Source organism: Neolamprologus brichardi, chromosome 3 (genome assembly GCF_056152115.1).
Source record: "Neolamprologus brichardi isolate AB-2024 chromosome 3, ASM5615211v1, whole genome shotgun sequence".
Classification (NCBI taxonomy): domain Eukaryota; kingdom Metazoa; phylum Chordata; class Actinopteri; order Cichliformes; family Cichlidae; genus Neolamprologus; species Neolamprologus brichardi.
In genome coordinates this window covers 35,117,040-35,127,362 of record NC_142106.1, presented here as the reverse complement: position 1 = coordinate 35,127,362, position 10,323 = coordinate 35,117,040, and the positions used below count along the sequence as shown (strand labels likewise).

Sequence of the window (10,323 nt, the reverse complement as noted above, 5' to 3'; positions counted from 1 at the left end):
TATGTGATTGTCGATCTGCTACAAATTGAAGATCACATGCAAGTTTTGGAAATTAACTCTTGTATAATGTTGAAGAACAAAAAAGTGACATTGATTTTGACCCGTACTGTGTAGATCCACTCAGAATTATCAAAAAACTGCAATAAAACAATAGCAACTTTATTTTCCATGAGATAAACATGTAGAACACAGACATACAAGAGTTAGACTTTCCATAACTATTTTAGGAACAATTTGGTTTTTTGCTCTTACAAACATATTTCTTTTGAACTTGCCCAACGTACTCTGTTTTTCAATGCTCAACATTTTCAATTTTGTCCACATGATGGACAGAATGTAACTGTGTGCTTTCTGCAGATGTACTTCCTGCATTTCTCACAAAGAGTGCTTGTTTTCAAACAGGAATCTTCCTAACTTAGATTTAAAACAAAAGATTTCTACGTCTCCTCCAGTCTCAACAACAGTTGACAAACCAATCGACACACCTGAGTCACTGACTTTCTTAAATCCACTCACTCTCACTGGCTCTGTTTATTACTAATCACTGTGTAACTGCTGTAAATTCACAGTAACTGCCATCTCCTTACAAATGTTCATTTGATTAACCACACTTATACAGACTGTATATAACTACCAACTCTCCAGCCATGTTGATGGATTGCCTATATTGGCTGGAAATATTCATTTCCAGAGAAAAGACACAGGCAGACGATGCTTACAGGATGTGATGTGACAACACTGATGAACTATTGATGTGTCATATTTGTCCAAGACGTATTTCATTGTTATGGAAAAAGAGAATATTAAAATCATGATGGTGATTTCTATGACTTTGTGTATATAATTTGGAATTTTGTACAAATGTAGGCCAATAAGAAATATATGATATCATTTCATTCATTTCAAGGGTTTATTTGCATGGCGCACAAACAGACACAATTGAAAGGTACAAATGTGTTGTGCATGAAACGAATTCAAACGTGCTGCAGATGTGTGTCACAAGTTGATCTGGCTGTAGGCTGTGGCACTTGGCCAGAGGTGGCGCTGGTTGATTCGAGTCCATGTTAGTGCACAAAGTAAAGTGCAAGCTTTAGTTGTGAAGCAAAAACGCTGAAACCGGAGAAATAAAACGTTCGAGTGGAACGACTAGAGTCTCCCGATCGTTTACTCTTGCTGTCCTGTGAACAACATCAGCGTGGTGTTAATTGTTTGCTGTTTTCGCGATCGCGTCGCGCATGAGGATATCACCAGGTAAACTCGCGACATTTTTAAATATTTTGTTGTTCAACAGCATCAAGACTGACGGAGTATGTTTGAGATAACCTCACAAGTGTCATAGGTGACACATTTGGCGTGTTTTTGCTGATTTGTCGGTAGCAGCTCCTGAAACGCAAGACTGCCACACATCTGTCCCACCAAATCCAGTTAATCTAAGCGCCAGTAGATCTGGAACACCGGCAGTCAGTGAGAGCTTGGCATCCTAAGTTTTTAAGTTCTTATCGTTTCTTTTCGTTTCTATCGCTGGCATGTGTTTTGGTTGAAGGAAGTGACAGTTTTCTTACAAAGTGACGCTGGCTTGTTTCCAAAGATGTGGGCGAGGCCGTGAGTCAGCCGAGGATTGTTTACTCCCGCGACGAACTGTTACAACTTAACTTACCGTATGATGGTAAGGACCTCACCTCATGTATGCCGGATTTTATACATAGAGACTCTAACAGAACGAGTGAGAAGAGGAAGAGGAAAAGAGGGAGACGTAGAGGTGTTAAATTGCGTCTGAGGAGACAACAGGTCAGTCGGTTTCCCCTGCCCTGCCCTGTTATCCTTGGAAATGTTCAGTCTCTTAGGAACAAGCTGGATGAACTCCAGGGAAACGTCAGGTTCCAGAAAGACTTCAGGGACAGCTGTGTAATGGCTTTTTGCGAGACATGGCTGACGGAGCTGGACCAGGACGCCGATTTGTCAATTGACGGTTTTGGAGCTCCCTTTCGCCGGGATCGGGATGCACGGATAACAGGGAAATCTCAAGGAGGGGGAGTATGCTTGTATGTGAACAAACGTTACTGTAGCGCTGTGACTGTTAGAGAGTGTATTTGTACACCAGTTGATCTTTTATCCGTGTCACTGCGCCTTTTTTTTTTTTTTTTTTTTATCTCCCTCGTGAGTTTCCACAACTTTTTATTACCGTGGTTTACATTCACCCGAGGGCTCACCCCGCCTCCACTTGCAGCATCATTTCAGACGTAGTGCAGAAGCTGCAGGCGCTCTCTCCTGACGCACCAAACTTTATAATGGGGGATTTTAACCATGTCTCTCTTAAATCAACTTTGGGCAATCTGTATCAATATGTATCCTGTCCTACCAGATGGGATGAAATGTTGGACCTTTGTTACGGATCGGTGAAGAATGCTTATAAATCCCTCCCGCTTCCTCCTCTGGGATCTTCTGACCATAACCGTGTGCATCTTCTGCCCATCTATAAAACTGTCTTAAAACGAGAGAAGACAAAGACTAAGGATGTTGACATATGGTCAGAAGAATCTGTGCTTACCTTGCAGGAATGTTTTAAGTGTACAGATTGGGAAGTTTTTATTCAGTCTTGTGGAGATGATCTCGACGCTCTGGTGGATGTTACTAGCTCTTATGCAGTATTTTGTAAAGATATGATTATACCCCATAAGCACGTTAAGGTCTACGCTAACAATAAGCCATGGGTCACTAAAAGCGTCAAATCCTGTTTAAGGAAAAAGAGACAGGCCTTTAAAGAGGGGGCTGTTACTGATTTTCAGACAGCCACCAAGGAACTGAAAATCGAGATCTTGAAAGCAAAACAGAGCTACAAAAACCTTCTTGAAAGCAAATTTGCTGCAAAAAATTTTAGGTCTGCCTGGACTTGTATGAAAACCATAGCAGGGTTTCAAAATCCCCAGAGCAGCAGTCAGATCATTTTAGATGGTTTTAATTCAGACAATATGTTTTATGCTCGTTTTAGTTCTTCTGATTTTAGCTCGGATATTTTGGAACTGAGACAGAAACTGAGAGATACTCAGCACTTTATCATTGAACTCAGTGATGTCAAAAAGGCCTTTCATACAGTCAATGTGAACAAGAGCCAGGGTCCTGATAATATTAGTGGCCGCCTAATTAAATCTTGTGCTGACGAACTCAGTCCTATATTTCGGGTTATTTTTAATAAATCCTTGCAAACACAACATGTGCCCTCTCTTTGGAAAGAAGCAGTCGTGGTTCCTGTCCCTAAATCTAGTCGTCCAAAAATTCTAAACGACTTCAGGCCTGTTGCCCTCACTTCAATTGTAATGAAAGTCTTTGAAAAAATCATCAGAAATGTGATTATGAAAGAGACTGAATATCAGCTGGATCTAATGCAGTTTGCATATAGGCCCAGCAGAGGAGTGGAGGACGCACTTTTGACTTTACTAAATCTGATTCTTAAACATGTAGAGAGCAAAGGGACTTTTGCAAGACTTCTTTTCGTTGATTTTTCTTCGGCTTTTAATACAATACAGCCCCATATTTTAATTAAAAGACTTTTAGAACAGTTTGAAATCAGGAAAAACCTGGTGGGCTGGATTTTAGATTTTCTAACTGACAGGTCACAAAGAGTGAGAATAAATGGGATTCTGTCTGACCCAGTGTTCTCCTCCACAGGTTCTCCTCAAGGGTGCGTCTTATCGCCCTTATTATTCATTCTCTATACAAATATGTGTCAGAGCAGACATGAAAACAGGGTCATTATTAAATATGCAGATGACTCTGTTATTGTCAGCTTACTGAAAGAGGGTGAAACTAACCACGGTCCAATCACTGATGACTTTGTTCAGTGGTGTGAGGAGTCTTATCTCCAGCTGAACATATCTAAAACAAAAGATTTGGTGATTGATTTTAGGAAACAACAAAATGGGCACGGAGTCACTTTAATTAAAGGTCAGAAAATAGAGCAAGTACAATCATATAAATATCTTGGGACCATAATCAATGAAAAACTGAACTTTGATCAAAATTGCAAATCAGTTTGTAAAAAGGGTCACCAGCACCTTTATTGCCTTAGGAAACTTGCTCATTTCCACATTGACCAAAAAATTTTAACTTTGTTTTATCGTTCTTTTATTTAGTCTGTTTTATCCTTGTGTTTGGTGGCATGGTTTGGTCAGACCTCTGTCACAGAGAAAAACTCTCTAAATCAGATAGTGAGATGGTTCAGTCGTCTGATAGGTGAGCCACAGTCTTGTTTAGCCTCCCTGTACTCTAAGCAGGTACAGAGGATGGCTTTATCAATCCTTAAAAATGGTTCCCATCCTCTAAGGGGTGAATTTCAGCTTCTTCCCTCAGGACGGAGGTTTATAAAAATAGCTTTGTCCCCATTGCTGTCACTGAATTAAATAAGAACTGTTTTTGATTCGAAATATTAAAATTACTATATATGTGCCACAGTGAGGTTTATATCTTTACTAGGTATGTGTGTTTTTAAAGGGATGCCAAATGCTGTCATTTTTTCTGTAAAGCAAATTTACCTTGCCTATGGGTATAAATAAAGTTACCTTGACCTTGACCAGACTTAGCGCTTTGAAGCTTTGATTTTAAATTTCCTCAGGTAAACTTGTTTTGACCTCCAACAGTCTGAATGTTGTATTTAAGCCTTCACATCTGGGTTCAGTCAAATTGTTTTGATTTGATTAATTTTATCCCCTTTTCACTCCTACTGAAAATTATTAAATATATTATAGATAACCTCGGTCAGGGGCAAGTAAACATGTTCATGCATAAGCAGAAGTCAAAATGAAATAGGAAGTCAAATCTATGTTTGCTGAGAAAATACAAATGAGCTCAGGATTAAAAACGAGAAGAGAAATCAGGAAAAAAAAGTCACTGAATTCGGAAGTTAGGACCAGTATTTAAATAACGTGAACTCTTCTTAATCCCCAGATGCTCTTCTAATTTTCATAGACAAGGTTTGAGGAAGAGGGACTCAAGAAGGTACAGCATCACCATTACGACATTTTTACCATTATTTATGACTAACTGATCTCAAAACGTCTTCCCAGTGAAAATGGCTCAGTTTAAAGTTTACTTGGTTATCTGGTCAGATTTACTGCGACTGTTTGTGTAAACATGAACAGTTGTTAAAAAAATAACATGAAATTTACCCCAAATTTTACTACAATGTCTTTGTTTGTGTTGCTATTTCATATATCATGAACAAAGAGTGACACTTGTTTTCAAATATCACCCGCCTGACAGCTTTCTGTGTGCAGTGTTGTGATTGTTGTGAACAGAGCTGGAGCTTCTGTGTCTTTTCCTTTTCAAGTTATCATTGGAGACGATGCCTGACACTGACGCTGACACGTTTCGGCACATCCGCAGACCTCCTAAACTTCCATGTGTGGTTGCAGGTAAGAACTGGTGCCACACTGACCTCACATCAGCAGACGCTCCTGATGACTTTAACCTGTTTTCTGTTTTTGCTTCAGGATGTTTCCAGGTGATTTTGTGCGTCATGCCCATTGCTCAGTTCATCATTGGTAAGCACAGGTGCACTCACTGTTACCAAGATGTACACATTTTTATGAATTTATTTTTATGAATTTATGAAGTGCGGAGTTCAGTAATGTTTCATGTGTCATAAAGGAGCATTGTACCAGTTTGACTGCCCCAGGCAGCGCTACATTCCCATCTACCTGCTGGTGATGGGAGTGGTCTCCATGCTGCTGGCTCTGCTCTCCATCCTTCCGTGTTGCGCAGGCTTCGGCAACCACAGCAGTGCCTGGACCTGCCTCGTCTCACTCTTCTTCTTCTGCTGGTTCATTGCTGGTAAGCTGAAAGATTCAGATGGCTGACTAATCTGTGGACAAACTATCAAACCCAATTTCTACGAGCAGAAAGCAGCTTTTTTTTTTTTTTTTCTTTTTGCTTCCCAGAAAGCAAATGTCAGAGTCAGCACGTAGGTAAAACCTTCAGACGTGTTCACACAGTTACTTCCTGCTATTGTTACTCATATGTTACTTCTATTGGTTTCCTTAGTTATCTCCATCAGACCACACGATGTATGTGTGTTGTTACAGTAAACTGACATTGAATTTTGATTAATTAGGAAGTAAGAGCTTGTTGTCTGAGACTGAAAGTCTGCACTTCAGTCACATCTTGATAGTTTCATTTTAAATTCACTATCAAAAAAATGTGTGATTTTTCAAAAACATATAAAAACCATTGTTTTCATGTATCAAAGTTCCTGATATCGGTGATGAACTCACAGCGACCCATGTTTCAGTTCTCCTGTTTGTTTTTGGTTTCTCACTGACCTAATTTTCTACATACAGTGGGGCAAAAAAGTATTTAGTCAGCCACCGATTGTGCAAGTTCCCCCACTTAAAATGATGACAGAGGTCAGTAATTTGCACCAGAGGTACACTTCAACTGTAAGAGACAGAATGTGAAAAAAAAAAAATCCATGAATTCACATGGTAGGATTTGTAAAGAATTTATTCGTAAATCAGGGTGGAAAATAAGTATTTGGTCAATAACAAAAATACAACTCAATACTTTGTAACATAACCTTTGTTGGCAATAACAGAGGTCAAACGTTTACTATAGGTCTTTACCAGGTTTGCACACACAGTAGCTGGTATTTTGGCCCATTCCTCCATGCAGATCTTCTCAAGAGCAGTGATGTTTTGGGGCCGTCGCCGAGCAACACGGACTTTCAACTCCCGCCACAGATTTTCTATGGGGTTGAGGTCTGGAGACTGGCTAGGCCACTCCAGGACTTTCAAATGCTTCTTACGGAGCCACTCCTTTGTTGCCCGGGCGGTGTGTTTTGGATCATTGTCATGTTGGAAGACCCAGCCTCGTTTCATCTTCAAAGTTCTCACTGATGGAAGGAGGTTTTGGCTCAAAATCTCACGATACTTGGCCCCATTCATTCTGTCCTTAACACGGATCAGTCGTCCTGTCCCCTTGGCAGAAAAACAGCCCCATAGCATGATGTTTCCACCCCCATGCTTCACAGTAGGTATGGTGTTCTTGGGATGCAACTCAGTATTCTTCTTCCTCCAAACACGACGAGTTGAGTTTATACCAAAAAGTTCTACTTTGGTTTCATCTGACCACATGACATTCTCCCAATCCTCTGCTGTATCATCCATGTGCTCTCTGGCAAACTTCAGACGGGCCTGGACATGCACTGGCTTCAGCAGCGGAACACGTCTGGCACTGCGAGATTTGATTCCCTGCCGTTGTAGTGTGTTACTGATGGTGACCTTTGTTACTTTGGTCCCAGCTCTCTGCAGGTCATTCACCAGGTCCCCCCGTGTGGTTCTGGGATCTTTGCTCACCGTTCTCATGATCATTTTGACCCCACGGGATGAGATCTTGCGTGGAGCCCCAGATCGAGGGAGATTATCAGTGGTCTTGTATGTCTTCCATTTTCTGATGATTGCTCCCACAGTTGATTTTTTCACACCAAGCTGCTTGCCTATTGTAGATTCACTCTTCCCAGTCTGGTGCAGGTCTACAATTCTTTTCCTGGTGTCCTTCGAAAGCTCTTTGGTCTTGGCCATGGCGGAGTTTGGAGTCTGACTGGTTGAGGCTGTGGACAGGTGTCTTTTATACAGATGATGAGGTCAAACAGGTGCCATTCATACAGGTAACGAGTGGGGAACAGAAAAGCTTCTTACAGAAGACGTTACAGGTCTGTGAGAGCCAGGGATTTTCCTTGTTTGAGGTGACCAAATACTTATTTTCCACCCTGATTTACGAAAAAATTCTTTACAAATCCTACCATGTGAATTCATGGATTTTTTTTTCACATTCTGTCTCTCACAGTTGAAGTGTACCTCTGGTGCAAATTACTGACCTCTGTCATCATTTTAAGTGGGGGAACTTGCACAATCGGTGGCTGACTAAATACTTTTTTGCCCCACTGTATATAACTATTCAAATAAAGCAACTGCAGAAAACATTTTCCATCACTTTTGAAAAAGACAAATATATTAGGTGTACCATAATTGTATTGGGATATAATTTCCAGAGGTGGGAACTAATGCTTTACTTTACTTGAGTATTTATTTTTCTGACAACCTTTTACTTTTTCTATGATGTGTTTTGATAAATGATGTATTTTTATATTGTGAAATGTCCTGTAACGTAAACTAAGCTATACTAGCTTTGTGTTACTCAAAGAGTTGCATGAAGATACTGAGCAGTTTTGTGTAGGATAAACAGGTTAGCTTGCATTAATGTGGTTCATTCACAGTAGATCAACGTGTTGGACCGCTGCACAGTGGCTGTGGTGGACAGTGTTAGGTTACATTAAGTGTAGCAGAGATTAATTTACATTTAAGCTGACGACACTTAGATTTATTGGTTGAAATCAACCTTTTTACCAACCTTATGTTGTCTAGTATAAAGACAACATACAGTAGGGTGAAACATCTTTACTTTAACTTTACTTTATTGATTTATATAGCACTCTTCACAGGATAAAAGCCACAAAGTGCTTCACAATAATATAAAGCATCTGCTGACATCTTGTTAAATTCAGTTGTGTAAATCTACAAAGAACAGCAGGTCAGCTGATCACAGGCTGCACGCTAAGAAAATCTACTGAAGCTGATCAGAAATTATTGTCAGTTGTGAATATTTGCGTCACCTTGAGCCACGACAGCAGATCTTAGTGCTCCTCCTCTTTTACTGCTTACAGTTTAGATTGAATTAACAACTATACTCTCATTTACTAATATTATTCTATTAATATATTAATATAACAGAAGGTCCTGTTACCTGTGCATATAAATGATTAGTAGAATTGTGATTCAAAGAGCTACTACTTACTTTCCTACTTTCAGAGCCTGGACTTTTTTTACTTATACTTGAGTAAAAAAGTGGGTTCAGTACGAATCAGATGAATGCACACTGGTCATGAAACTCTTCACTTCTATATTAAACATTTTATTTTTGCTCTGTCTTTCAGGAAATGTGTGGATCTACTCCATCTATGAACCCAACTACAATAAGACAGTAAGCAGGGATGTGTACTGCAACAAGACGCTCTACCTGTTTGCCTTCTGGAGCACCAACATGACCTACGTCCTGTTCGGCTTTTTGCTTTTCTGTACCTGTTGTTCGTGGACTCTGTGTGGTGAAAATTAAAATACATACACAAAATATTTTATGGTGCAGACTTGAGATCAGCGACCCACATTTACATACTGCTAGGATGGGCTGGATTTTAACAGTCAGGGGCACAAGCTCAGTAACCTCTTATTGGTTTGACTTATTGGCGTGTGTAGAGCTCTGTTTTTACATTAGTCTTCCCCTGTGCCATGAATTGAGTGCAGAAAATATCAACAGATATTAAAGATATTAATGTCACTGAGCTAGATGCAAAGATAGGAAGTGTGAACTTTCAACAAACTATATCATGGGAACAATAAACTACCACGTTGTAACTGGTTCCCTTCATAAGAGAAAAATAAAAATATTTCAGTCTTTGTTTGCCGTCATCACTTTTTAATTTAATCTCTCCACCTATGTTAGTTTTTAATTCCTATAACTGTCATGTTGTGTCAAATTTGGCTAATTTAAAAGTTTTATGTACCTAATTTGATTAGGCTGACCTAAGATTCCATGACTTTGTCCACAAAGAGGATTTCAACACAAAAATAAATTAGAAAATAAATAATAATAAATTAGATTCGTCTGCATCCAACTTTGTGTGTTTTATTCAACATTTCTACACTCTTGGTTTTCCCGGTCAAAAATAGCCGGTGATTAGAAATGAATGGGAGAGGCAATTAGCGTAAATAACTCAGTACAGGTACATGCCCATTTGTTACATGTACACTCGCAAGCAAGCACCTGTACATGTGCATAAACACACATACAGACACCTTGGGTTACTTGGGAAACACTACGCGAACCTTAGTGCCCAGGAGAGCCTCTCTTCTCCAGGAATAGCTCACAGGTCACTGTGTGGCACCATCACAGCAGGTCAATACACCTAAAGTGAGACTCTACATATTTGATCACTACACTGGTGAGGAGGAGAGAGGCCAGGAAACTGACAGAATATAATCTGACCAAGAAATGACTGATGAGGAAGAATTCAGTGATGAAGAGGAGCTGAGGCTGCTGTCAGATTTAAGTCAAACAAGGGAATTTTTCCCACCTCAGAATCAAGTTTGGCTTTTAGCTTAAAATGTCATCAGGATTAACACAGAATGTGCCGTACCCTGGACTGTTGACATCAAATCCTGCTCAAAACCGTAGTGATAAATTTGACCAACCTGGAGGGGAAACAGTTTTAGTACA

General features: G+C 39.9%; 1 protein-coding gene across 3 annotated transcripts; it reads left to right on the top strand.

The window, feature by feature from the left end:
* The first annotated feature begins 1,082 nt into the window (after positions 1-1,082).
* Positions 1,083-9,709, top strand: LOC148104263 (transmembrane protein 272-like). Of its 3 annotated transcripts, XM_087839332.1 has the most exons (6): positions 1,083-1,251; positions 4,942-4,992; positions 5,324-5,408; positions 5,487-5,537; positions 5,644-5,826; positions 8,984-9,709. In XM_087839332.1, the coding sequence occupies exons 3-6, from the start codon at positions 5,339-5,341 to the stop codon at positions 9,160-9,162; spliced, it is 483 nt and encodes a 160-aa protein (XP_087695458.1). In that variant the 5' UTR covers positions 1,083-1,251; positions 4,942-4,992; positions 5,324-5,338; the 3' UTR covers positions 9,163-9,709. The 3 variants fall into 3 exon arrangements, with proteins under 3 accessions (XP_087695458.1, XP_087695459.1, XP_087695457.1); XM_087839333.1 differs by lacking the exon at positions 4,942-4,992; XM_087839331.1 differs by lacking the exons at positions 1,083-1,251; positions 4,942-4,992 and adding an exon at positions 1,549-1,788.
* Positions 9,710-10,323: the final 614 nt, after the last annotated feature.

Coding starts and splice junctions, on each gene's coding strand:
- LOC148104263 (XM_087839331.1), top strand. CDS start 1,687: ATGCCGGATTTTATACATAGAGACTCTAACAGAACGAGTGAGAAGAGG. Junction 1,789..5,323: donor TGCGTCTGAGGAGACAACAG/GTCAGTCGGTTT, acceptor TTCCTTTTCAAG/TTATCATTGGAGACGATGCC. Junction 5,827..8,983: donor CTTCTGCTGGTTCATTGCTG/GTAAGCTGAAAG, acceptor TCTGTCTTTCAG/GAAATGTGTGGATCTACTCC.